Here is a 27,959-nt window from a genome sequence, read left to right as displayed (position 1 = left end):
GGCAGGTGGCAGACACCATCCACGGTGTCTGACGTGCTGTCGCCGCACACGAAACAAGAAGTAGCAATGCCTTTACTGGCGAGTCTTACGTTTACAGTTTATTAGCTAATCAACATCAACATGCAAAAATAAGCGCTGAATACAAACCTCTACCATACGGTTTCGTGTAAACTACAACAGTTCGTTTGATTTGAAAAGTCATTGGTGGTTACTTTAACTGAACTACTGGCTTCTGTAATGAATAGTGTTTGGAGCTAGAGTCACTGAGCCGTCGGCAAGGCCTCTGCAGACACTGGTCCAGTGGGTTTCCACGAGATACATTCTCAGGCGGGAGATGAGGTGGCACGAGTGACGTGACACTGAACCTACACGGCCAAACGCGGCCCCCGGGGTGCGGCCTCGGGCAGGCGGCGGTCCTGGAGGCCAGCCCCACCTGCAGCCGTGGTGCCAGCCTTTTGGCAGCAGCTCTAGAGAGAAGTGACAGGGTCCCTCATGGCACCCAGTCGCCACAGGTCGGCCTGGCGTGGCCACCAGTGCTCCCGGGCCGTGGCCGAGGACCAGTCCGTCCCGGGGGCTCCTTGTCAGCAGAAGGGAAGGAACTGTGAGGACACAGAGAAGGAATCAGTTCCTGTGGTGAAAGGTTCCAGCCTCCCTCCGCACGGTCAGTCTGTAAAGTCTCTCTGAAAGGTGAAAGCACTTCAGAAGCATCAACAGCTGACGTGTGTCAAAGTCGAGTGCACGCTTGTCGAATCTTTCTTCCTTTCTTCCCAGGAGTGTTGTCGTTGCTCACTGATCTTTGGTCGCAGAAACAGAAAGGCAGGTAGGCAGGGGCCCAAGGCCGCCCGGCGTGGCGACCGCCTACATGATGTACACCTTCTCGGCCTGGGAGAAGTGGAAGACCTCTTTGGTTCTCGGGCAGACGACCTTATCATCCTGCCGGATAGAGAGCAGGGACTGAAAAGAAAGACCAGGCGCATTAAGAAGGGCCAATCCGGTTTACATCAAAGTTTCTTATGAGAAACCCACAGAACCAACTCTCTGGAAACAAATCATTTCACAAAAGTCACTTCCTGCAAGTACCCCTGCCAAGAAGTCCTGGGCTTTCTCCACCGTCGCCCAACCCGCCTTGCAAAGGACAGCGCAGGGCCCGCCCCCCCACGCCCCCACGCTGCCCTGGCCCCGCCCCACCCCCCACGCCCCCGCCCTGCCCTGGCCCCGCCCCGCCCCACGCCCCCACGCTGCCCTGGCCCCGCCCCGCCCCCACGGCCCCGCCCTGCCCTGGCCCCGCCCCCACGCCCCCCCCCCCCCCGCCCTGGCCCCGCCGCGCTCCGCAAGGCCCCGCCCCCCGGCCCTCACGTTGTAGCCGTAGACGTAGCCGTTGGGCAGCATCATGGGCGGGTTGTTTTCGTTCATGACATCTCCCGAGATCTTGCAGACGAGGCGCGAGTTGGCGCAGTGCGCCATGGGTAGGGGCTGCGCCAGCTTGTTCAGCGAGCGGCTGCACACCGGGCAGTCCGGGCTCCGCGAGCTGCCGTCCTCCTTGTAGCACTGCCTGGGTGCGGGTTAAGGAAGGCGGGCTGGCCGAGGTCCCAGGGTCCCGAGCACCCCATGGAGGCTACTGAGCACGGTCCCTATCTGGGCACGGGAGCGCTCCCGGCACTGTCTCAACACTGCGGCTGCAACGCGGTCAAGGCACGATCTGGGCCGGGGGGACACTGCAGACGCTGTTTCAAGGGCAGGGACCAAGGCTGGTAAGGAGCGGGGTCTGCACACGAGCCCTGCACTAGGAAGGGGGCACATGGGGAGCACTCCCAGCGTGAAGGATACGGTGTCTTAATGGCCGAGAGGCCGGCCTGCAGGGTGAGGGTGAACACGGAGTTGTTCCCCAGCTGGTGCAGCCGGTAGTTGTCGTAGCGGAACTGCTGGATCAGCATCCGCCACCGCGCCGGGTCCAGCAGGTCCTGGAAGAAGCGGGGCAGAGTCGTGACAACAGCAAACAAACTCCAAGTCTCTTCCCCGCAGACGGAGATGAGCACCACCCCGATGAGACACGCGCGGGCGCCCGGAGGGGAGCCTCGACTTCCACCCACAGCCAGGCCACTGCTGGCTCCCTTTCTGGGACACCGACTCCTGAGCCTATGCTGATGCCCTGGAGAGTGTGTCCTTGGTCCCCGAGACAAGTCAAGGACTCAGGGCTACAAGGAAAGCCACCCATGGAGCGACCTCCAGAACCTCTTGCTAAGAGCATTAAGGTGTGCAAGGAGAAGCCTTATGCCAGGGAACAGCTTATCAGAACAGAGGATTAAATCTGACCCATGATGGTCCCCAAAGTCACCCAGTTTTAGACTCAGAAGGGGGTGGGGGGGGCAGGGAGGGAGGAGGAGGCAGCCAAGCAAGAGTGCGGTCAGAGGTTCTGTGAGCTCCTCAGAACCCTGGCATAGGGCACGATCACACTCTCAACATTTAAAAAATGATTTTTAACATTTCTTTTATCCCACAGTCCATGGTGAAAGAGGCCCACGCTTGGGGTGGCCATGCCCAGCACCAGCTGAGCCCTGCAGCCTCTGCTACAGCCACTGTCAAAACAAAGCGCTCTGTCCATCCCCACCGTGACCCACTTGGACGTGTCTGTGACCTCTTGCCATGAGGGACAAAGGCATCGCTCCCTTAATAAGGCTGCTCCAGCTCGTGTCAGCAGTGTCTGGTCCCCTGCTCCTGCTTCCAGGACACTGTCCCAACTGTTTCTGAGCTTCCTGCACCTGAGACCTCCACCTGTTTGAAGTCACGGCTCTCCTGTCATCCTGGTCTCCTCTTTGGTGCTGCTTAACCTGCCAGACCAACTTTCTTGGACCATAAAGAAAGCTGAGCGTGGAACAGCTGATGCTTTTGAACTGTGGTGTTGGAGAAGACTCTTGAGAGTCCCTTGGACTGCAAGGAGATCCAGCCAGTCCACCCTAAAGGAGATCAGTCCTGGGTGTTCATTAGAAGGACTGATGCTGAAGCTGAAACTTCAATACTTTGGCTACCTCACTGGAAAAGACCCTGATGCTGGGAAAGATTGAGGGCAGGAGGAGAAGGGGCCGACAGAGGATGAGATTGTTGGATGGCATCACCAACTCGATGAACGTGAGCTTGAGTGAACTCTGGGAGTTGGTGACGGACAGCAAAGCCTGGCATGCTGCAGTCCATGGGATCACAAAGAGTTGGACACGACTGAGTGACTAAACTGAACTGAACTGAACCTACCAGACCAACCTTGACAGCCAAAGGCTGTCGTGTTCCAGCTGGTGGAGAACTCTGCCCAGGGGAGGGGACGCCCGCCCTGGGGCCTATTCTGAGGCTCGGTCCCTCTGGATCCCAGAGCAGCGATGACATCGCTGCCTGGCTCTTTACAGCTGCTGTGAGGCCTCACCAAGAAGTGAAGAGATGTGCTCCACACCCTCCTGAGCTGGGAACCTCACCCACAAGGGGAGGCTGGCCCTTGCTGCACTTGGAGGAGAAAATGCTCCGAGTTAAAATGTGAGTTTAGACCTGAAGATCTTTGTGACCTGCTGATCTATTATATTCCCAAACACCACAGAAAGGGTGAATTCAGGTGGGCAAGCAGCTTCCAGCAGCTTTCAAAAGGACGTGCAGGCACTTTGGGCGGTGGGGGCAGGGTCTGCCCAGAGGCTCCCACAGAACACCGAGGGGCAGTAGGGCCACAGGGCAACACTCGGCCTTGGACAGCGGCCAGCTTCAAGGCCCAATGGACAGGGTGGGTCCACCACCCAAGCGTTTTATTCTCTCCCCCACAAGTACGCCCGCTGAAACGCTGAGGCCCAAAACGATGGTCAGGAGAGGCCCTTTGGGAGGGAATGAAGTCATGGGTGGGGGGCTCACGAATGGGATCAGTGTCCTTCTAAGAAGAGCCCCCAGAGAGCACCTGACCCTTCTGCTATGAGAGGACCCAGGAGAAGTCGTGACTCAGGCTGGCACCTGACCTTGGACTTCCAGCCTCCTGAACCCTGAACAGTACATTCTGCTGTTCATAAGCCTGGTCTCTGGTATGCTGCTGCAGCGGCCAGAAGGAGCTAACGCAGAGGACGGCTGCCAGAAGTGGGTGCTGTGGGAACAAGCCCCTAAACACGGGGTGGAGCCTCACAACACAGGGCAGCAGCTGGACGTCTGGAGACACTGCCCGACAGAACGGACCATCAAAAGTGAGGGTTCAGGAGAGACGAGATGGCAGAGCGCAGCCAGTCTCTGGAGAGAAGCCTCAGAGTTGGGCACCGTCAAGCCCACTGTGCTGAGGCCTCAGGCCCGGCGAAGCCCGAGTCACTGGGGACTGGAGAGGAGGCTCCTGGGCACAGAGCGGGTCGGGCCTGGCAGAGCTGAGCTCGTGGACGGGGCTGTGGGTGATGAATCTAGCATCCCACCATGCTGAGGCCTCAGGCCCGGCGAAGCCCGAGTCACTGGGGACTGGAGAGGAGGCTCCTGGGCACAGAGCGGGGTGGGCCTGGCAGAGCTGAGCTCGTGGACGGGGCTGTGGGTGATGAATCTAGCATCCCACCATGCTGAGGCCTCAGGCCCGGCGAAGCCCGAGTCACTGGGGACTGGAGAGGAGGATCCTGGGCACAGAGGGGGGTGGGCCTGGCAGAGCTGAGCTCGTGGACGGGGCTGTGGGTGATGAATCTAGCATCCCACCGTGCTGAGGCCTCAGGCCCGGCGAAGCCTGAGTCACTGGGGACTGGAGAGGAGGCTCCTGGGCACAGAGGGGGGTGGGCCTGGCAGAGCTGAGCTCGTGGACGGGGCTGTGGGTGATGAATCTAGCTGCTACTGAAGCTGTCTCTGGGCAGAGTGCTGAAGGGGTGGCTTGGCTTCTCTTGGGTGTTTAGCTTGGGGGTGGGGGGATGAGGGGAGATGAACCCAGTGATCCTGACGCAGGGCAGAGAATGAAGGGCAGCAACAAGTGAGGTCAGGAAAGACGCCAGCAGAGCCACGCAGAGGCCAGGCCTGTCCAGCCTTGACCGGGCCTCCAGAGGAGTGAGCAGGCACTCAGAATTGCACTTTCCAACTGAAGTGCTTTAGGAGCTATTCTGATCAAAGATTTTGCCAGCAAAATGGGAACAAGATGGGGAAAAAGGCCTGGGTGGTGTGCAGGCCATGCTGGTCAGTGGCAGTGACGGCAGGCCTGGCCCCACCCTAGTCCCAGGGCGCGCCGTACCTTGTAGGGGGAGATGTGCGTGTCCGGCGGGAAGGCCAGCATGCCCATGACCTGGCGGACCTCATCCAGCTGGCTCCCCTCAGCCTGGCTGAAGTGCTTCCTCGCATGTCTGCAAAGACACAGTGCAGCCTGGAGACGTCTGCACTCCCACCACCCCCACCCAGGCACCGGCTGCGCCTGCCCAAACCTAGCCCGGGAGGGGCCCAGAAGCCTGCCCCGCACATTGCGGGGGCGGGGGGGGGGGGGGGGGTAGTCCTACCTCACCGCATCCAGCCTCTTGTTCTGCCGGATGAGCTCAATGAACTCCTGGATCCTCAGGCTAAACTCCAGGCAGCTCTGAGGGTGAAGACAACAAAATGACCAGCTTAGCCAGATGCACCCAAAGCTGTGTCCCAGCTCGAGGCTGCGCGCACTGCTACAGAAGCTCGGCGTTGCCGGGGAGGCAGGGCTGCTGCTGAAATCCTAATTTCAACCTGCAGCCAACACTTGCTGGGTCCTGAGAGGCCATGGCCCAGCCCCACCCCCCATCTCTCAGGGCCAGGCCAGGGAGGGCTGGGGGACGTGGGCGAGGAGCATCGGGGGTGCTCCCAAGCTGCAGCTGGCTGCACGGACGTGACAGCCTCATCACCACAGTCAGCACAGTGCCCTCGCCACGCCCTCCTACCCGCAGGCCTCCTCTTTCCAGCCCTGGGTCACGCTGAAGGCTGGGGGGGACGGAGCACCACATGAGGACCCTCAGAGTGTGGGCCACAGCGACTCTGGGAACGGGCCAGCTCAGAGGCCCTGGATGGGCAGGCCCTCAGCATGTGGCCAGGACCGGGCGAAGATGGCAGAGGTCAGGGCCGGCTCCCGGAAGAGCCCGGGACATGCCACGGGTGCGAGGGCCCCAGGGCTAGGGCTGCTGTGCTGGGAGGCAGCCATGGCCCAGCTGCATCTGGAAGGCGTCTGTCCTGAAGCTCCACAGGAGACCCCAGGGGATGCTAATACGGCCGCCATCAGCAGGGTAGCTTGTAAGGAGCCCAAGCGAACTTTGAAACCTTAGCAATATCAACCCAATTTGGGTTAAAACTCCTGCAGCTAGGGGTAGAGGGCAAGCAGGCAAAATTAACTTTTGTGACCTAAGATGAAAAATCTGGATTATTTTACAAAAAAACTAAGACTATAACATCTTCAACATGGCTTCAGAAAAGTGTTTCCAACCAGAAGCAGAGTACATGCAGTACACAGCACGGAGGCCAAGCTTGGGACCTCCGCTCACTGTCCCGCCCACAGTGCCCCGGTCTGGAGATGGTATGAATGCTGCCCTGCGTCTGCTGCTTCCAAAAGCCTGCCAACCTCATGACTTGCTCCCTGCCCCCCAGCCTGGCGTACACACTGCATTCTGGGGAAGCACCTGGGCTGGAGGGACCCTGGGAGGACACCCTCCACGAGCGCCCAGCCCAGCCCCAGGCACACCAAGTGGAGCGCGGGCAGACCTGACTGCAGGCTGTGCCGCCCGGCGTCAGGAGCACGGCAGAGGTACAGAACCACTCACCTGGTACCCACACGTACACTCCACAAGGGCTCAGAGAACGTTGTCTCTCTCCCCGCCCAAGCCCCGCTCCCCACCCTCGTGCAGGGCACTGAGCCCCGGGCAGCAGCCTGTCCTGACCCCAAATGGATAAGCCAGGGCGAGGGTGGTGTGGCAGGTGCCGCACAAACCAGTGAAGAAAAACTCGGCCCCTTTCAGAGGCCAGACGAGCAGGGCTGAGCCGGGGCCGGAGGCCAGGGGCGCCGCCTGCCTCACAGGGAGCGATGAGCACTTTCATCTGGGGCTGCCCGCTGTGGAGCGTTACCAGTAAGCCCTAGGTCAGCTCTAGAAAACCGACACGTGGAAATGCGTCTCCTTGTTTATGGTGGCTCTTTGCTCTCCAAGTTAACCCTCAGACAGTCCACTGAGAGGGTGGACACACGCAGGTGTCCAGACTGGACAAGCACGGCCAGCATCTGGTGACCACGTCACACGCGACCTGCGAGGCTCCACGCGCTCCTGTTCACGGCCGCACTAAGGCTGCAGACAACACAGCACGCACACTGCCTCTGCCAGCCTGACGTGTCCAGAGACCCGCCTCAACTCAGGAGACTTCTGTGGGCTGTACTCACTACTTTGGAGGTATTTTCAACTATGGGAAATGTGGGTCTCAAACTTTCTTTTCTTGTCTAGAGCCTCACCACTGATCTGAGGGACCCCTGGCATCTGGCGTGGGCTCCCTGACCCCCCCGCCCCCAGCCTGCATGTGTGATCAAGTACCGGAGCTCACATGTGCCCACAAGGGTACAGACAGGACAGAGCCTGCACACCGGCTTGTGTTCAGCCGGAACTTTGTCATGAGACGTCCTGACGTCCTCTCATCCTCTAGGTGCACTTCTGGACAACTACTTATGCTCCTTCAGTTACGTGACGAGACCACGGGAGTGTGCCGTGGTGGGTTCGCCCCGCCAGCCCACCCCCTGGCAGGTAGGTGCAAGGCTCCCCGCTGCGACCCGACCCCCGTGGCGTGCCTGGCCAAGCAGCAGTGGTCTCGGGGAGGGAGCAGGGCGTGCAGAAACTGCCTGTTGCACCGGAGGCCTGTTTTCCTTCTGCCCTGGTTCCCGCCGAGCGCACAGCCGTGGGGGTGGAGCAGAGCGCGGGCGCGTGTTACATACCAATTCTGGCTTTCCTTTTATGGTTTCCATACCAAGATCCTCACTCTCTTTAGGGGAGCCACTGGCCACTCTACTTTTCCGTCCCGTCTTCGCGTCGTGCTCGCTTTGGCGGCCCTGAGTGGCAGAGAGTGTCACCCTTGGCTGGTGACTATGTGCACACGACAAGCTCAACGGGGCAGGGTTAAAGGCACTCAGTTTAAAACACAGTTTTTCTAATGGAGGCAGGAAAGGTTAATACAATCAAGCATTTCTGCAAGCCCTAAGGCGTTGATACCTTTCAGGAAACATGTTTAAATTCTGCAATTTATGTTTAAGTGTCTATTTTTTAAGCTGCTTCTGGGTCTCAAGTGAAGTTGTATTCGAGAATATCCCAGCCTGGAACTCTGCACCCTCACAGGCGGGCACCCACTCCTCGCAGGGTGCCTTCCTGAGTCAGTGAGTGGGTGGGTAGGAGCTGGACCCACCCTGCTCCAATCCCCGGCAGCACATGCGTGGTCCACACCACGTGCCCTCAGAACTTCACTCAATATCTGTTCAAACCATAATACAAAGAGTGCCCTTTTGAGAATTTCCCCTAAAACCCAACACCACCCTCTTATATAAAAACCCCAAACCCAACAACCCGCCCGTTATGAATCCACACAACTCCGAAACAGGCTCTGGTGCAGGTGGCGCCGCCCTGCCGACTCTGCAAGCTCTGCCCAGGCACGCCCCGCCCCCTCCGGGAGCCCTGCCAGGTGCAGCCCCGCCCCTCCGGGAGCCCCGCCCCTCCCCAGAGCCCCACCCGGCGCAGCCCGCGCACCTTCATCTTGCGCAGCCGGGATTTGTTGTCATGGCACCAGGCCAGGCAGGTGGCCGTCTCGCGCCTCTCCAGGGACTCCTCCACCTCTTTGGCAGTCAGGAACATCTCGATGTTCACTAAATCCTGCAGTGAAGGGAACCACGGCTCAGAACACTGGACCCCAGACCCACCCAAGGCTGGACGGTCACGGCGCCCTACAGCTAGCATCCCGCGCCTCCTCTCACGCAAACACCCTCTCCGGCGCTGGGACACCCCGCCAGGGGCTGGGTCTGCACAGCACGCAGGCCTAGTGACAGGCCAGGTCCTGCCAGAATCTGGGGCCCCACCAGCTCTCACAGGGCCGACATGGAGATCCCGGTAGTCCATGCTCTCAATTTCTACGGGTTTTGCTCTGCAGATTGATTTCGAGTTTAGGTTTTGGAGAAGGGGCAAGTTGCGGGGCTGCACGTCTCTCGCCTCCACTGTCTGCTCCTCTCTCCCACCCCGAGGAGTGCAATCTGGGCGGGCAGGCCCAGTGCCGCTGAGCTGGAGGAGCCCAGGAGAGCTAGGGACCCACAGGAGCCAACCCACCCACTCCAGTGCCCACATGTCGAAGTCGAGGGGGCGCTATGGTGCCAGGAAGTGCGGCGGGGCGGGGGGGGTGGGGCAGGAAGCGTGGGGCCCAAGCAAGAGGTTGGAGTAGCCAGCAAGAAGGACCTCCCTGGCCACACTGGGCAGGTGATGCATGTTCCGACATGAAAAATAAGGGATGGCTGGAAGAAAATTTCAGAAAGTGAATTTCTCTTCCCTCAGGCACAGACTGAGCTGGTCATTTTCTGTTATCTGGTGGAGGAACACCCAGCACACAACAGCCCTGGAACTCTCCTGTCTCCACAGCCTCCACTTAGGCCTCGCAGGCCACTGGGGCTGCAGACACCGCTTCACCCACGCTCTCTTGGCCAAGGCCGGCCACGCAGAGCAGCTTGGAGCTCGCCACGGACGTTCCGTGTGCAGCACGAGAGCCACCTCAAGCTCCATGCAGGAGCTGCAGAAGGAAGCAGAGTCCTACTGGTGGACACAGCATGAGGAAGAGACAGCTGCTCTACTTCAAGAGAGTCAGTGGGGGCACACAGTGACGCTGCCGTGAAACCAGGCACTCACAGCACAATTAACAAGAAAAAATAATCAGGTGCTGTTGCTAGGCAGCGAGACGGTGCCCGTGGACCAGCTCCTGGGGCATCCTCTATGGACGCCAACGGGCGCCGGTCACGGGCACAAGAGCAGCTGATCAGAGGGCCCGGGGTGTGCTGCTGTCAGGGCCGCTCTGGACAGCGCGAGGGCGGGGCGCCACAGAAGGGAGGCTCCCCCTGCACCCCAGGAGGGACAGTGGCGGGCGGTGGCTGGGGCCTGCAGGACGTGCCCTCAAGCGCCCCAGCCTGACCTCTCCTCAGCTCCACGTCCTGACTGGCAGAGCAGGACACGGTCAGAGGGCTGGAGCGTGGCTGGGCCAGCGCCAGACTCCAAGGCCTCCCCCCACAGCCCGCGCTCTGCCAGCTGCTCCCCCGGCCTCGCCCTGCGCATGGGGCTCAGGCGAGGAAGTCTCCTGTGGTTGTCCAGCCAGGACTCACCAATCCAGCCCTTGACTCGCCGCCCTCCCTACAGAGGGAGCCGCGTTCTGGTGCTGCTTCCCTGGCCATCTCACCACAGTATTCTTTTTCCTGAATGTTCCCCGCTAGGCCAAGGCTAGGCTCCCAGATGACACGCTGTCTTCCTTCTCTTGTGTCCCATCCTTTCCAGGCCTTTTCTAACTTGCAAGCGGTGGCCTCTCCCGCCCACACCCCCAGAGTCTGGCCTTTCCAAGTCTCTCCCTTTCCTGTGGACAGTCCTCTGATGACCATGGACCCTGGACTATGGGAGCCCCAGTAAAGATGTTAAACCAGCTGGCCAGAGGCGAGCCACAGCGAGCAAGCACCACCCACAGCCCCCTCCCAGGAGGCGCCACCACGGAGGCGGCTAACACGGGGCCACGGCTGACTCCACCAGGCCTTCCGCCCACCACAGCCGCCGCCGTGGCCCGCGCTCCCCTCCCTCTTCGTGGTGTCTTTGGATGAGAAGGAGCCCCAGCGCTGCAGCCTCTTCCTGGGAGGCCTCACCCACCCCAAGGCCAGGACAATGCCGTCCTGTCTCTGCTTCAGAAAGAGCTGAGTTTCTGTGCTCAGTGTGAGGCTGGGGGCTCCACGGGGAAACACCTTCTGGGACTGGCTCCTAGACAAGGTTCACGCCAACTGACCTTCTTCTGAGGACCACCGGCCCCCGCCCGCCCCCCACTGCCCCTCTGCAGACAGGTGACCACTGGCCCCTGCCTGCCGCCCGATGCCCCTCTGCGCCTCTGCAGACAGCTCACCTTCACCACATCTGGTCTGGCTTCACACTTCTCCCCCCACGGAGCACACCTGGGGGCCAGGAGGAACAGGGAGCTTGGGCCTCACCAGCCAGTGCGGGTGGGTGAGCCTGGCCACGCCCTCGCAGGTGCAGGGGAGGGCACAGGAGTGAAGCCTGACAGACGGGCAGGCTATGCTGGGAAGGTGAGGCAGGGAGAGCCTGTGGTGAGGTGGACGCTGGCGTGCCTGGTGAGGGATCGGGCGCCAGGGACCACCGGGCACCAAGCTGAGACTGGCAGCTCCGTCACCCACAGCAGGAGCCTGGGGCCGGGCACACCCAGCTCAAGGGGCTGCCCAGGGCTGGCGTGCAAGTGGGAGGATGCACACCCCTGACCCCCCCCCCCCCGCCAAGTGTATCAGCCACGTCGGAGGAAAGGCCTGGAGCTGTAACTAGGCGAGGACACGGAGCCCGTGGGAAGCAGCTGGGCCGGGCACGCTGCTGGGGACCCCAGGCACCTCCTGGGATGGGAGCAGGGGCACACACTGGGATTCAGAGCCACCAGAGCTGAGCCCCGTCGGCCCAGGGCGGGAGCCACGCATCCTGGGTGGGGATGGGATTGTGCTGGGGGCCAGGGGGCCTGAGGACACGAGGGTGAGGAGGCTCAGGCCTGGGGGTCCCCAGTGCAGCAGAGGAGCAGGCTGGGGCGGGACGCGGGAAGGAGAGACGAGAAGGACATCGCCCTCGACAGAGGTGCTCCCACCAGAAGGTCCGCCCATGGGAAGCGGGCACACGAGGGCAGCCACCTGCCGGGCACCCGACTGCTGGGCCCGCTGCAGCGAAGGCCGCCTCGGGACGTCGGCAGCGCCGCGCCCAGCCAGCAGCATGAGGGGTGCAGCACGGTGCGGGTGGGCCCGCAGGGGCCCGCGGAGGGCAGGGGCGGCCCGGTCACCACTGCACCCAGCCCGGGGCATCGAGCGCTCCCACAGCTGCACCCCGGGGCCCCCACAGAGGGGTGACGGAAGGCACGCCCGGGCCCAGGGAGAGGCGGGCAGCCCCGCCCACACCCCTGCTCCTCCGAGCCATCATGCGAGGGAGCAGCTGCCCGGCTCAGGACTCGGCGGGGCCCGTGGCCGCCCACCTCAATGCCGCTCTGGCGCGCCAGCTTCACGGCCGTGCTGTAGTAGCCGCAGCGCAGCAGGTGCTCCACCATCATGCGGTCCATGCGCTTCCTCTTCCACACGCCGGCCGCCGCCGGCTGGCCGCTGCTGTGCTCCTTGAGGTGCTCGATGCGGCGCTTGCACAGCTTGGCGCTCTCGTCCTCCGCCTGGATGGACTCCACCGCCTGCAACACACTCAGGCGCTCAGGACCCGCGGCCGCCCACCGGACTCCCACCCGGACCGCCCACCCGGGCCGCCCACTGGAATCCCACCTGGACCTCCCACCAGAACCCCACCAGACTCCCACCCGGACCGCCCAGTGGACCAATCACCGGACTCCCACCCGGGCCGCCCACCTAGAGCACGGAAGACTGGGTGGCAGGGAGGTCAGAGGGGGAAGCAGGCCCCTGGGCCGCACAAGAGGAGAGGGGAGGAGAGGAGCTACCGTTTCCAAGGCGACGGCAGGGTCTGTCCTCTCCCCACAGGGATACTGCTTTCTGTTTTACCTACTCAAGCTGCACTGCCCGAGGCAGAGAACTTTACATTTGTCCAGCTTCCGGGTTAATGAATCCACCTGTCGTTATAACCTGACAGTTCATCTTTTATACCACTTTCTCTAAAGGCTGTTTAGTTCAGAATTAAGATGGCCAACTGGCAGTGTCCTACACCTGCTCATCACGCAGCAGCCACTGGCGACCACCTGAAGTGTGCGTCCGTGACCTTCCCGTGGGAGTGTCAGTGGCAAGTCAGCCCCTGACGGCTCCCAGCCCATCCCACCGTCAGAAGTCAGCTGTCAGGGTATCTGCTGCTCCTTGACAAGGGGACTCTCTTCTACCTGCTTTTTTGACGTCTTCAGTCCCACTGAGTGAAAATCCCATGCACACTTGTTTCTGTTTATCGTGGTGAGGTCTCTGCGCTGCGGACCAGCGGTGAAAACCTCCCGGTCACTCTGCCTGCACTCGGGGCTCCCGCCTGCCCCTCCGTGCGCTCTGGCCCACTCGCCAGAGTGCTGTATTCCAGGTAATTTCCTCAGACCCACCTTCCAGCTCTTTAACTCTCTTTTTAGCTGGATCTGATTGTTAAATGCTAAAATACTTATTGTAAGTAAAATTTGAGTTTTTCATTTGCTATCTTTCTTTTCTTGAATTTTTACTTGTTTTTTTTTAAACTTCAAATCACTTACGCTGTCTACTCCCTGCAGTTATCTCCAAGCTGTTATCACCCTTTAAACACAGTGAAGTGCCCTATCTGCTAGCTTCTACCTCTGAAGTCTGTGTGGATCTCCCATTCCTGCCGAGTCTCAGTCACGGTGTCCTGTGTCCCTGTCCCCTCCCACTGTGGTGGCTACAGTCGCGGAACAACCTGATGCTCAGGCGGAAAGCAGCCTCCACGGGGAGAACCCGTTCACTCCACCGGAGCCCTGACGTGACCAGATGGGGGGCTGGTCACCATGGCGCACAGCTCACGTGGCTGTAGACCGCCGCTTCTGGGCTCTCTCACCCGAGGTACAGCGCTCCTGCCATCAGACCCCCACTCTTAACGGCCAACGCCAGGCCAGGGAGGCCCTTGGTAGAGGGCTGTCCTGAGGCAGCAGGGGTCCCTCGCTTTCGGCCCCAACCTACCCCGGACCGCATGCTCTCCAAACCTGATGTTCCTGTCTCATGAGCTCGCGGTACTTTCGACAAAATGTTTTCAAATATCTTATTTCACTTTGGGGGTATATCTACCATCCTCAGAAACAAGAAAGCCAATGTGCTGTTTTGAGGTGAAATGGTGGAAATAATAAACCTGCTCCTATCCTGGGCACAGGACAGGTGGAGACAGGAACTGGTAGGGGGGTCAGGAAGGCTGCCTCCCGCGGCAGAGTAGGACAGGGCGGGGGCCGCCCTCCGCCACAGCTCCCCCAGGGGCCGGCAGGGAGGGGGGCGCCCGCGGGTGCCCGCAGCTTGGGGCAGGGCAGGCGGCACGGCCCGGGAGAGCACTGACCTTCCTCTTGAGGACGCTGAGCTTCTCCACCACACCATCCAGGAGGCTGACCACAGAGTCCACAGCCGGACAGCCGCTCAGGGTCTTCTCCAGCTCGGCCACCACCATGGTGACGTGGCTCGTCTCGCGGTCGATGTTCTTCTGTGCGGCGCGGAAGCGCTTGTTCAGCGTCTCGTAGGGCACCTGCGGGAGACGGAAGACCGCTGCGCCCGTGCCCTCGGCGGGTGGGGCCGCTTGTCCTCCACGAGAACGGTGGCCTCCTTCGTGGCACTTCTGGAAGCAAGAGGCTTCGGCTTCTCATTCGCTAAACATGTGTCTCCTCTAAAACCTGCCTGAGCCCCACAAAAGGCCCATGTGAGCGAGGGTCACCTGGGTTCCTGGACAAGGACACAAGGCTGAGCTGCGCCCGGCCCACGAGACGCAGGGCAGCCCCCGCTGTCCCCAAAACCTCCACCTGTCAGTGGCCAGAGAGCCCCCGTGTTCATCTGGGACAACACAGAGTGAAGGAGAGCAAAACGGCGAGCCGTGCTGGGGGCGGCCCTGTGACGATGGCCCTGTGATGGCCCTGGTGGGAGTGGCCGGGACGCTGCTGCGGCCCGGAGCACAGACAGGAAGCAGCCCCTGGACACGTCGGTCAGGGAAGCGGAGGCGGGAGCGCTCACAAGAGAGGACAGGCCGGGGCTCTCAGTCAGAGGATGCCTGTTCCCCAGAACACAGGGCGGCACGCAACCCGTGAAGCCTCCCTGAAGTCAGGAGCCCTGGGAACTCTGAGGGACTCCCCCCACGAGGGGGGCCCCCCGCCAGCACATGGTGCTCACAGGCGGGTCTCCACGGAGCAGTGCAGCGGCTGCCCCAAACCCGCCCTGCCCGGGGCAGCACTGCTCGCGGGGGCCCCGCCAGCCGCCCCGACACTCAGGGGGAACCACCCCGTGCCAGGCGCTGTGCTGGGCAGGGAGGACACGGGCCCTGACCCAGAGCCTGGGCTTCCCAGGAGCAGAGACCCCCGGGCGACGTCGGGGCCGGGGCGGGGGCTGGCCAGGAGACCCGGCAAGGCCACCACCTGTCCCCCCGGCTGCCACGGCCCTCAGCGTGGGAGCACGCCTGCCCCCACCTCGGCTCTCGCGGTGGGAGGCCGAGCCCCGGGCTCCCTGACGACCACGGGCGGGGAGTGGCGGCTCTCAAATCACAACTGAGCTACGAGAGGGGCCCAGTGGACACGGGCGAAGGCCTGACAGGGCATTCAGGCCCCTCCAGTGGTGGACGGCACGGGCTCCCCACACAGACCATGGACTGGTCCCCTGGTCCACCCCCCACACGGTCGCCTCCTCTGGACCCAGTACTCCTGTAAGAAAAGCGGAGGCTCCTGAGGGGTCCACTGCTCAGGAAGCGGCCACTGCACACGGCACTGCGCCAGCGCCCAGCACAGAACCAGGCTCGAGGCAGGCGACCCACCAGTGACTCCCACAGACACGCCCTCAGCGGTTTCTGGGGGGACGAGGCACACCCAGCCTCCAACCACGGCCGGTGGGAGAGCGGACTGGGGCGGGGGGCGTCTCTGCAAGGAGACGAGCGGCAGGCAGAGCTCCCAAGACCACAGCACGGCCACCCTGGGGAAGATGCCTCAGGGCCGACCCGGCCCCCACGCTGACCCAGCAGGCCGCTGAGCAGCCTGCGGGGTGAGAGCGCCAGAGGCGCTGTGGGGTGGACCGTTTGCTGATGACAGCGAACCCCTTTGAGAACCTGGGCAGTCTGTTAAACCCAAGTGGCACTGCTGGTTCCACTGCTTGACCGAGTGAGCGGGACCCCCGTCCCCGCCCCGCTGGCTGGCTGCGTGGACACGCTGTGTATTTCCAACCTGAGCTGAACTGACTCGTCCGTGAAACGAGTGGACTCACGAGAGGACACACGGAGCACACCCCCTCTCACACACCGCCGTGAGCACGGCACGCGTGCGGCCATGGGCCTGCACACCGCCACGGTCACCCCAGGCTGCGGACCCGGCTTTTCACTTTTATCCAAGAGGACGCCTGTGATGGACTCACGTTCACAGCTCACACCGTGCAGTAACTAAGCTGACTGGGGCCCTTCTGTGGAAAGAAGCCGACTCAAGATCCGGCAGAGCCCGGCCCCATTCGGCCCACACCTGCGCCCAGAGGCTCCAGACTCCCCCCTCCTTCCCTCCCCCCAAGTGTGCCCCAGCCCAGCCGTCCCACCACACCGCAGACCCTGGCCGCACTCAGAGGCCACGTGCCTGGGGCCGAGCGCTCCAGTCCCTCTTCTGCCAGTCCCGGGACCCCGCGGACCCGGCCTCCCCCCCACCCCTTCACGAGCTCCTGGGACCCATGTCCTTCCCGGGACACCAGGCCACCCAGGCCTTGCCTCTCCCACTGTCCCCAACTGTCCTGTCACCAACATGTCCACAGGCGCCTTCCTGAAGGGCTTTTGCCAAAAGAAGGGATGGAATTTCAGAAATGCTACAGACTAAACCACTCTGAAGTATCACTGAGAACAAGGCAAAACTGAGATGCTTTCAGATTGGCGAGGCTCCTGGCTCAGCTGCCAAATCCTCTGGAAGGAGAATTACTCAGAGACAGTCCTGGTGGAGACAAGAAAACCACGGAGACGCAAGACACGGCAGTGAGAGTGGACACCAGGGAAGAGAGAGAATGCGTCACTCCTCAACACACTCCTGACAGGCAGCAGGAACGGGGTGAGCAACATTCAACCTTAGAACTTCCGTGAAACCAAAGAAACCACCATCAGAGGGAAAAGGCAGCCCAGGAACAGGAGGAGATGTGTGTGAGCCACGTGACCAGGGCAGGGTGGCCCCCAGGCTGCGTGAGGAGCCTGACGGCCCCCATGACAGACAGACGAGAACCGGCTGAGAAACAGGCGGAGGACCGGAACCGACACTTCTCTGAAGCAGACAGACCCCCCCGACACGTGAGAGCGGGCGCTCAGCCCCCAAGGCTCCCAGAGCGCGCGCACTGGCCGCGCGGCAGGGACGGGGGCAGCCGTGCTGGGGGCGTGCGGGTCCCCCTGCCCTGGGACGCTCCGCCAGGAGCACGAGGAACAGCGCATGCCATCGGTTCATCGGAAGCTGAGCGAGAGGGGCACGGAGCTCGTGCAGGACACGGCTCTGCCGGATGCTCAGAAACAAAGAACATGCATGGTCAACTGGCTTTTGGCACAGTAACGAGACCCTGAACTATTCTGTTACCATTCGGACAACGCCGCCTGATTCAAAGCACTGGTTCAGGCAGGCCCAGGGACCAAGGAGGGGGCGGACCCGGTGGGAACCCACTGCACAGTCTGTGTGGGCAACCGAGGAGGCAGGGCGATTCAGGGCACAGGGCCAGCCACGCCCACAGCAGAGGCGCCGGGACGGACCCCCACGTGGGCAGAGGGCCAGCCACGCCCAGGAGGCGCCGGACGGACCCCCACGTGGGCAGAGGGCCAGCCACGCCCACAGCGGAGGTGCGGACGGACCCCGCGTGGGCAGAGGACCAGCCACGCCCATTGCAGAGGCGCAGAGACGACCCCCACGTGGGCAGAGGGCCAGCCACGCCCACAGCAGAGGTGCGGACGGACCCCGCGTGGGCAGAGGGCCAGCCACGCCCACAGCAGAGGTGCGGACGGACCCCGCGTGGGCAGAGGACCAGCCACGCCCACAGTAGAGGTGCGGACGGACCCCGCGTGGGCAGAGGACCAGCCACGCCCACAGCAGAGGTGCGGACGAACCCCGGGTGGGCAGAGGGCCAGCCACGCCCACAGCAGAGGTGCGGGATGGACCCCGCGTGGGCAGAGGGCCAACCTGCTCCCCATACAATCTGCACAGATTCCCTTGAAACGGACCACAGACCTAAACGTAGAAGCTAAAACTGTAAAACTCCCAGCTGGAAAACACAGGGGGAAACCTTCCTGGCCCTCAGAGAAAGGTCTCCCGCAGGATACAGAAAGCACCACGGGAAGAGAGAAATCAGTCTTTATCCAAACCAGAATGTCTGCCTTTCGAAAGGCAATCTAAGAATAAGGACAATGTACAATAAGCTGCATTGCTATTTTACAAATTTCTGACATATAATTCAGACACCATAAAATTTACCCTTTTAACTCAAGTATACAATCCAGTGGTGTTTACTATGATCGCAAGGCCGTGCAACCATCAACACCATCTATCTTCAGAACATTCTCATCACCCCAAAATAGAAACTCCTGCCTACAGAATTCTTGCCCCCAGTCAAGGAACCAGCCAGGGATCTCCTGTCCACCTGACCGGATCTGCCTGTGCTGGACACTTCGTATAGACCTAACACATAATGTACTCTGTCGCCCTTCACGTCTGGCCTTTTAACTGAGCGACATGTTCCCACGGCTCAGTCTATGACGCAGCACACGCTTCACTCCTCTCCATGGCAAGCGGCATCCCCTTACGGGACCCACATTCGTTTCTGTACCAGTAGTGAGATGGACACCGAGGCTGCTTCCACTTCAGAGATGCCCGCATGGGTTCTGTACGGGCATGTTCGCATTTCTCTCGGAGGGAACTGCTGGGTCGTATGGAAACTGTTTAACCAGACGGCTTTCCTCAGCGGTCGCGCCATGTTACATTCATTAGCAAGCACAAGGATTTTGGTTTCTCCACATCCTCATCCAACATGAGTACTGTCCATCTTTCTGATCAGTCACTCCTGTGGGTGTAAAGTGGGGCCTCGCTGCGGTCTCGCTGTTTCACTGACAATGATGCCTGCGTCTCCTCTGTGCCTATCAGCATTTGTATCTCTCTTCAGAAGTGTCTCCTCATAACCATCTGCTCGTTTTTACGGCTTGTTTTTATGTTCTTGAACTTTAAGAGTTGTTTATACATTCTGGATACTAGATCCTTAGAAATTATTTGCAAATATTTTCCTTCTGAGAATAGTCTTTTTACTTCCTTAAACAGCATCCTTTGAAGTACAAGGTTTTTTGGTTTAATGAAATCCAATTTATCATTTAACTGTAAACAAAACTGTTTCCTCCATTTCCCTTTTCACTGTTCATTTCTAGGGTGAAGAAATAAAAATTACTTTTATTTACTGATCTTGTACCCTGAAACTGTTTTGTCCCAGACTATCAGTTCCAAGATGTGTGCGCGCTGTGCACACGTGTATCCCGTGGGATCTTCCACAGACACGACTATTTCACCTGCAGACTGTCGCTTCTTCCTTTCCAGCCTGACTGCCTGCTATTTATTTTTCCTGCCTGAGCCCCAGTGAGGATCTCCAGGGCAACACTGAGTGGAAATGGTGAGTGGACATCTTTGTCTTTTCGCTCACCTTTCCATGTTTCACCACGGAGTGTGATGACGGCTACGGTTTTCTCAGAGATGCTCTTTACCAGGTTGAGGACATTCTCCCCTATTCCTAGTTGGTTCACTGTTTTTATCATGAAAGGGTGATGGATTTTGTTAAGTGCTTTTATCTGTGTCTGTTGAGATGACCATGTGGCCTTTGTCCTTTATGCTATTAGGATAACAATACACTGGATTTCACATGTTGAACCAACCTTGCATTCCCGGGGTAAACCCCACTTAGTTACGGTACACAGTCCTTTTCACATGTTGTCAGATCCAGTCTGCAGGCACTGTTGAGGATTTCAGCACCTATATTCATTCATAAGACTGGTGCAGTTTTCTTGTGGTCTGTCTGGTCTCGGTATCAGGGTAAAACTGACCTCATTAAGCTGAACAGTGATCTTCCTCTCCTGTATTTTGGTTCTCTGTGAAGGAGCAGTGTTACTTTTTCTTTAAACATTGAATAGAATTCACCAGAGAAGCCATGAGGTCCTCAGTTTTTCTTTTTTTAAATCTCTTTACTTGTTACTGACTATTCAGTCATCATTTTTACAAAAGAGCAATTTTTGATTCAACTCAACACATTTTTCCTTCTACATTTTTGTATTCCTTCTACATGTATTCTCTCTACGTTTGTATTCCTAGTCCAACACTCAACAAGGAAGAGAGTCGTGGAGCTTTCTCATCAACAGGAACCAGCTCTTTATGGTTCACATGTGGTGGATTTTTTTTAAGGTTTGTCATGTGCTTTTGAATTTTGGGACTTCCTGGTGGTCCAGTGGCTAAGATTCTGTGCTCCTAATGCGAGGGGGCTCAGGTTCAACCCCTGGTCAGAGAACGAGACCCCACATGCCTCAACTAAAGCTCCCCATGCCAAAACTATGGCCCAAGGCACCCAGAACAAATAAAAATAAATAGTAAAAAAAATAACTCTGGTTTTATCTTATCTAGTTAACCAAAGATTTAAGCCTGTATTAATCAAATCTACATGTTTCCGTGGTAACGCGTTGCAGGACAGCTTTTAGGACCACAGGACTTCTCCGCTTAATCAGCCGATGTTAAACGATGTTCTCCAGCACCTCCTCGCCCTTCAGTAGCTCACAGAAAGTAACCCTGTCTATTTTCATAACTGAAACAGATCCTGGCAAACACCCTCAGCTGAGACCTGCGAGAAACCTCTGAAACTCCCGTCCAGCTCTACGGCCGCCCTCCCACACACTGTCGTTTGCTTCAGGATGTGTTGCTTCAGACCTTCTCCAGGGTTTGCTGTGGGTTTCCTCACAGTATTTGCTGACAAAGAAGTGCATTTTCATCTGTCATCATGTTTTCAGCCACTTTCACAAGCACAGGAAGGAAGCATCTTGCCAATGGCACAAGGCCTTTTATCTTTCACAAGAACCTTTTTATCTTTCATAAGAGCCTCAGAAGAGGATTCTACATATTTATCACAAAGCTAGCGGGAGTCCTCTGAAATTCTGGGCTGCACCCTGAGCGCAGCAGACGCCCCTCCCCGTCCTGGGCTGACCTCCCCCGTGCAGCACACCCTGCAGAGGCTCGTGAAGGACAGAAGGGCTGCAAATCCCTGTTTCTGAACAGGCTTCTTAAGAAAATGACGCTTCTGGTCCACGCCTGTGCGCATGGGGCGAGATGGACAAAGCTGGAGGAGGGAAGGGCATCGCTGGCACCTCTGTGCTCCCTCTCCGGGGGGGCGGAGGGGGGGGGCAAGGCCCTCTCAGCATGATAGCTGGTTCCTCACCAGCATGGAGTCTTTCCATGCCACTGGTCCATCTCAGCAAAGCCAAGAAGTCACAGGGACATGGGGGAAAGGATTCTGCACAAAGTAACAAGAGCAAAGACTCTCAGGCCCCTACTGCTGGCACGTCCTGTAGCAGCAGGGAGGCCACTGTGCCTCAGTGTCCAAAGGGGTGGGGGAGCCGGTGGGGAGGGGAGATGGGGGAGAGAGGGGGAGGAAGTGGGGACAGTGGGGGAGGGGAGATGGGAAGAGGTGATGGCGCAGGGAGATGGGGGGGTAGGAAGGAGCAGTGGGGGAGGGGAGGAGGTGGGTGGGGGGAGCTGGAAGGAGGGGAAGAGGGGTCAAGTCACCCGCCGGCCTGGGGCCACTCTAACAGCCCTGGAAAGTGAAAGCGTTGGTCGCTCGGTTGTGTCTGACTCTTTGTGACCCCGTGGGCTGTAGCCCACCAGGCTCCTCCGTCCATGGGACTCTCCAGGCAAGAACACTGGAGTGTGCTGCATTCCCTTCTCCAGGGGATCTTCCCTGGGTATCCGGTACTGCAGGCCGATCCTTCACCGCCTGAGCCATGCTGGACTTCAGCCCAAGTGCGGCGCGAGCTGCCAGGCCAGGACGGTGCCATGCGGCCCAGCAGCTGTGCAGAGCACGGCGGCGCTGGGACAGTGAGGGGCGCCCCACAGCCCCGGGAGCCGGGGCGAGGACAGGGCGGCCACGGGAGTCAGAGTGCGAGTCTGTCCTGCAGGCAGAGTGAGGAGGGCGCGAGTGTGAGAATGGGGCTCAAGGAGGGCTCTGCGATGCAGCTCTCGGGCTGCCTCAGCCACGTCTCCCCACCGGGACTAGGATGATGGGGAGCCGGTCTGGGGAGGCGGCGGGCTCGGGGACAAGCTCAGATCCCCAGCTGCTAAGAAGCTGGACAGACCTAGACGGCACATCTGCCAGGCTCTGGGCCACCGCTCTGGGGCTGGAAGGGGTCCCACTGGGAGTCAGGACACGCACAGGGGTGCTCAGACAGGGTCATCAAGACCATGAGTGGCCCCGACGTGGGGATGAGGCGTGGCCAGGAGCCCGGGAGGACCACGCGGGTGGCACTGTGGGGGCCAGATGGGGCTGGATGAGGAGGAGGGGCCCGGGACAGGAGGTGAGGTGAGCAGCAGACACCGTCAAGGGTGCGCCTGGAGCCCCTGGCCAGAGCCCTGCTGGGCAGCAACGGGGAAGAGCCAGCGGCTCATGAGGCCGGGCCGTGGCCATCTCAGAGGCGGCCCGAGATGCTGCCCACTCGTCACCCAGACGGTCACAGCGCGCACAGCTTCGTGCCAGGGCCAGGGTCGTGAGCAGACCCCCCCCCATCAGCTGACCCTTCCGAGAGGATAGGGGTGCAGGCTGGGAGGGGTTAGACAGGACACCCGAGGCCTCACACCCAGACTGCCGCTCTCAACAAGTGAGGCCAGTGTCTGAGCGGCCCCTCGGACAGAGGGGAGGCTTGCTCAGAACAGCGGGCCCCGGCGCCTCCCTCCCTCGGGGCCAGGCGCCCTTCCAGACACGGCCCCTCCAAGAGGACCAGGGTCCCAAGAAGCGTCTGACAGAAAAAGCACCAGACGCGCAGTGAAGACAGAAAGAAGACACCAGGGCGTGGCGGTGGCAAGGGCACGGGGTCCACGTCCTGGTGGCAGCGCGCAGGCCCAGCCGCTGCTGGGGTGTCCGGACGCCGGCTCCGACAGGCAGGGGCCAGGTGCGGAGCGGGCAGGGGCCCAGGAGAGGTCTGCTCAGATGGGGCCGGTGACGCGCTGAGAAGGGGCAGCTCGCCCTTGTGGGCCGGGGCTGCGGCCGTGAGAGGAAAGGAGGGGGCGAAGGCTGGGTCTCTGGTCCACGAGGCCCCGGGCCCAGCCAGGGCACCTCCACTCAGCCTGACACATCCCAGCGTCAGAGTGAAAGACAATCACTAAAGGATCTCTGTAACTGAACAGACTAAGGGACCTCTTTAGTAACTGAGCAGTCACTACTCAGCAACATTTAGTTGTTAAGTAACAGCTAGAAGTGATCAAAACAGTGAATAGTTCTCATTTTCAAAAGATTCTGAATAACGTACCCCTGAGAAACACCAACCTTTACGGGGGAAACTGCTCAGCCACGTGCAGGTCGGTGTCAAGACATCCGCCCTGGGCCTTTCTGCCCATCTCCCCACCCCGTCTCTTCCCGGCCCCCAGGCACAGAGTGGCCCTGCCCTCTGCAGGGCTTCTGGGACGCCTGGAGCCGCCTGCTCCAGCTGGACCACAAGCCTTCAGGGTCAGGCCTGCCAAGATTTCAATTCAGCCCACGCGACTCCTCCCCAAACCCACCTCCCCAGCTGCCCCTAAACCGCCAGCCCGCCCCGAGGGCCCGCCCCCTTGCAGGACCTCCCTGAACCCCAGGTCCCCACTCGAGGCTGCCTCCACCCAGTATGCAACGGGGACGACCCGACGGGGCCTCACCCGGCCCTCCGCATGGCCACCCAAACCGCGCATCGAGACGGAGGTACCTGTGGGGATTCGCCTCCCGGGTGTGTCCCTGAATGTGCCCCAGGTGTGTTCTGAGCCTCACTAGAGAACAGAGGTGATGAGCTCCGCGGTCAAAGTCATGACAGACCAGCCCGAAGCCTGGGGCCTGTGGCGCATGGTGGCAGAGGGCCCCTGGCCAGCACTGCCTGAGGCTGGGGTCGGCGCCAACTCCGACAGCCACACAGGGAACTGGAGCCCAGAAACCCCTTTCCCAGACTTGAATCTGTTCAAAGTACAACAACACTTAAAGCCCAGCCAGCCTGCAGAGCGCGCGGAGCATCCTCCCGTCAAGCTGCATCTCTGCGGGAGGGCCGGGGGCAGAGGACATGCCATCGGGTCTCCTCCATGAAGTCACACATCCCAGCGTCAGTAAGCAACGCGGGCGTGTCGGGCCGGGAGACCGTGCAGGGTGGGCACGGGGCTTCAGAGCGGGCCTTCCAGCCGAGCGCTTGGTCTGCGGGTTCTGGGAGGCCAGGGCCAGGCCGGGGGCGCTCTTGGGTGAGGGCAGACAGCACTCTGCAGGTGTGACGAGGCTGGACCTGAGAACAGGAGGGCAACCGTGCTGCAAGTGTCTGTGGGAGAGACGGTCACTCTGTGATCACAGAACCTAAAGTAAAAAGCTTCCTGGCTGGTGCTAGTGGTAAAGAACCCGCCTGCCAATGCCGGAAATGTAAGAGATGCGCGTTCAATCCCTGGGTCAGGAAGATCCCCTGGAGAAGATGCAACCCACTCCAGTATCCTTGCCCGGAGAATCCCACAGACAGAGGAGCCTGGAGGGCTACAGTCCAAGTCCATAGGATCGCACAGAGTTGGACACGACTGGAGCGACTTAGCACGCACACAAAGGAAAAAGAGGTAAGGACCCAGCCCACGGCCACCATACACCCGTCTCTAAAGTCCACATGCTTCATGCTACCAGCGCCTCTCAAACCTGAGACCATGCGGATCCTCCAAGTCCAGCTGAGACCAAGTTTGGAAAACTGAACTAAAAGTTGTAACTTTAGACATATACTTAGCATGAAAAGTACAAACCCAGGATTTGAAATTGCAGGTAAGTACCTGGTCAACAAAACTGTCACCACACTAAAAGTAGAAAATTTAAATACTTGTGTGCAGAATTAAAAGACACAGGCGAACCCGTCCGCAGATAGAGTTAGGAGCAACGTGCCGAGCGGGGGGTGCTGGGAGGGGGTGCTGACGCAGGGGACCCCTGGCCTAGGCACCCAGACGAGGCTCCATGTGCCCAGGGATGGTCTCCCACCACCAATGCCACGTCCCCGATCCTGGCTGAGCGGACCCGCCGATCTGTGGGGTGACAGAGAGGCCTCTATAAAATGATTTTCCTTCAGCTATCTAAAGGGAAATAAACAGAAGTAAAAACCCCAAAAAACGAATGGGATGGTCAGCAAAATAACTTGGAGAATAAACACAAATTGCTTTCATAATCAGAAAACACTTCCAAAGACAAATTAAAACAGTGTTTCCAGTTCACAGGTTTCCGCTTCTCCTTCCCTGAGGCCTGGGGGGCACGACCCACAACCCCACACCCGACAGCACCGCAGGGAAATTTGCCAGCCAGGGCCCAGCACGTCCCCCGCGCCCGCTGCGGGAAGAACGCCCTCCCCACAGCGAGCGCATCCAGGCCAGCAGCTCTCACTCGGCGGGGAGGAGCCCAGGGCTGCTGCCGGGCCTCCCACAGCCCCCGCTGCAGAGACGCATCCCAACGTCCCCAGGCCTGGGGCTGGGGGAGGAGGGTGGGCCAGAGGGTGCCAGCAGCTTCAAGCCAGGCTGCACCCACCGCCCTCCTGTCTGAAGGAGGCTTGCCCGCGGCATGCTCATGCCCACTGCCTGCAGTAGGACCTGCCTTCACGCTGGAGAAGCGCGGCCTGCCAGCACCGGCCTCAGCCCCCACCCCACGGCACCTCTGCTCTGCTCAGGACAAGACTAGTTGAACTCCCGAGTGAACCGCTTTCCTGGGCTCTGTTTAATTCTACTTCCCACCTGAGCAGCCCTTGTTCCCAGTGAAACTTCCTCACCACCCACCGGGAACTAGTCCTGAGAAGGGTTTACCAGCAGTGACACGTGTCAAGAGGAGAGCAATTATTCTGTGGGATCTAAACAATCTGTAAGGGAAAGATGGAGCGAGTACCTTGTGAAAATTCCACTTTTCAAAACCATTCCAATAAAGAAGGGAAAGATTTCTATCTGGCAACGTCACCGGAAACAACACTAGACCACTTCTCTGCCTCTAAGACGGTCGCCATGCCCATTCTGTGCCTGTGCGCTCAGTCATGCCCGACTCTGCGCCCCCACAGGCTGCAGCCCGCCAGGCTCCTCTGTCCATGGGATTCTCCGGGCAAGAGCACTTGAGCGAGCTGCCATTCCCTCCTCCAGGGGACCCTCCTGACCCAGGGATCGAACCCACGTCTCCTGTGTCGCCTGCATTGGTGGGTGGATTCTTTACCACTGAACCACCTGGGAAGCCTGCATGACTACTTTAGTCAAAGTCTATTTAATAAGTCTGGAACTCAAACTGCGTTCACGATTATGAAACGAGAGAGAAGGACTCCGAGGAGACAGCCTTCCTGTCTGGTGTTTCCCATGTTCTCAACTCTCAACTTTCTCATCTGTCAGTCGAACAGCAGGCCTGATGGGGTCTGAGTGAGATAAAAGGTCAGCAGTTAGCGGTTCCCTGCTCATACTTCTCTTTTTTCTTTGGGTGGGGAGGACATTTAGTTGTGTGCCTGGGGCAGCAGAGAACCCTGGCCTCTGAGCTGCAGGGTCTTGCCCAAGTTGCATATAAAAACACCACCCCCTACAAGTGGGGTCCAGCAAACAGGCGTCTGGTTCAGGCCAGTGGTGCAGGGCTTCCCTCCCTCCCCTCCCGTCAGGGCTCAAGGAGTAAGGACTGTGGCAGCTACCTCCCACAGCCGGAGTCCGCACTTCGCCCTGAGTGGAGTAAACAATCTCGAGGGGTTGAGGACCCCCCCGAGGTCTCCCAGGAAGTGAACAGAGCTCACAGCAATCTTGCCACATCGATCCACCACCTGTCACCATTTTGGTGGACAGGGAAGCTGGGCCCTCCAGGAGCAGAGACAATACCTGACCCCCAGGGAAAGGAACTCACACTCACACAGGCTCAGCTGCAGCTCTCCTGGGAATGTTATAACCTTGACCGTTGAAGGAATTTACTCCCAGGTGTTTCATTGTAGCCAATTACCATTGAATCCTCTACTAACTAGTTAAGAACTAGTAGGGGTCCCTCTCTCAGGAACAGCGATTCCACTGCAGTCTAAGTCGACTTGCCTAAGTGACCATCCAAGGTCATGCAACTGGCGACCGAGCGGTAAGGGCTGTTTTTCAGGTTTGGTGACGCCCCGCAAATAGGCTCCCATTGGGTCGTGAGGCCTCTCCTCACAGGTCCCTAATGAGAGGCTGGAAGTCATCCGTCAACACCGTCTGACAGAAGCTTCTGGGACGAAAGCTGGACACAACCGCCGACTATGGTCTCTCTAGCTGGGTGCCCCCGACCCCACACTCCGGAGACCCCCGCCTCCAAAGCAACCAGCCTGCCTACGGCCAGAACGGTCCCTGATGCGGTTCGCGTTCTTTTTAGGACGAAGGGGCCACCATCGGGTTCCAGCGGGCGAAGTGGGGCGCAAGTGAGACGCGCTCCCTGCCCTGTCACGGGGGTAGGCGGGGGTATAGACGGCCACACGCCGCACCGGCCCGGCCAGCAGGTCCCCGGCCCCCGGAGGGCACGACCTCCAGCCCCCAGGCCCCCGGGGAGCCCGGGCCCCAGACAGCACCGCACCCAGGCCCCAGACCCCGGGGAGCCCGGCCCCCGGGGAGCCCGGGCCCCCGCTCCGGGGCCCAGGGGAAGCCCGGCCCCCAAGCCCTCGGCCCCCGCCCGGCGCCCTAGGCCGCGCCCCGGCCTCGGCCCCGCCCCTCCCCCACCCCCGCGCCCGGTCGCCGCCCAGCCCGCGGCCCCTGACAGGCGCGGGCGCACCGCGGTCGCAGACCCCACCTTGAGGGTCGGGTACTCCTGCACCTTCAGGGTCATGGAGAGCTGAGCGGCTGACTCCTGCACCGCCATCTTGGATCGGCCAAAACATTAGCGGGCGGAGGGGAAGTGCGGCGCGCGG

At 60.1% G+C, this 27,959-nt stretch overlaps 1 protein-coding gene across 3 annotated transcripts; it reads right to left on the bottom strand.

The window, feature by feature from the left end:
- Window positions 1-71: 71 nt before the first annotated feature.
- Window positions 72-27,959, bottom strand: MAEA (macrophage erythroblast attacher, E3 ubiquitin ligase). Of its 3 annotated transcripts, none has more exons than XM_065913887.1 (10): window positions 27,842-27,959; window positions 14,199-14,381; window positions 12,193-12,396; window positions 8,694-8,816; window positions 7,892-8,005; window positions 5,466-5,542; window positions 5,207-5,315; window positions 1,828-1,961; window positions 1,357-1,552; window positions 72-954 (listed from the first exon to the last, which is right to left on the bottom strand). In XM_065913887.1, exons 1-10 carry the CDS (start codon window positions 27,908-27,910, stop codon window positions 859-861), a joined length of 1,305 nt encoding a protein of 434 aa, XP_065769959.1. In that variant the 5' UTR covers window positions 27,911-27,959; the 3' UTR covers window positions 72-858. The 3 variants fall into 3 exon arrangements, with proteins under 3 accessions (XP_065769959.1, XP_065769961.1, XP_065769960.1); XM_065913889.1 differs by lacking the exon at window positions 27,842-27,959 and adding an exon at window positions 26,948-27,108; XM_065913888.1 differs by lacking the exon at window positions 7,892-8,005.

Source organism: Muntiacus reevesi, chromosome 22 (genome assembly GCF_963930625.1).
Source record: "Muntiacus reevesi chromosome 22, mMunRee1.1, whole genome shotgun sequence".
Lineage (NCBI taxonomy): Eukaryota > Metazoa > Chordata > Mammalia > Artiodactyla > Cervidae > Muntiacus > Muntiacus reevesi.
Note: the sequence above shows the minus strand (reverse complement) of the source record. Positions and strands in the feature narration are given on the sequence as shown.

Coding starts and splice junctions, on each gene's coding strand:
- MAEA (XM_065913887.1), bottom strand. CDS start 27,910: ATGGCGGTGCAGGAGTCAGCCGCTCAGCTCTCCATGACCCTGAAGGTG. Junction 14,382..27,841: donor AGGAGTACCCGACCCTCAAG/GTGGGGTCTGCG, acceptor CGTCTCCCGCAG/GTGCCCTACGAGACGCTGAA. Junction 1,962..5,206: donor CGCACATCTCCCCCTACAAG/GTACGGCGCGCC, acceptor CGCTTCTTCCAG/GACCTGCTGGACCCGGCGCG.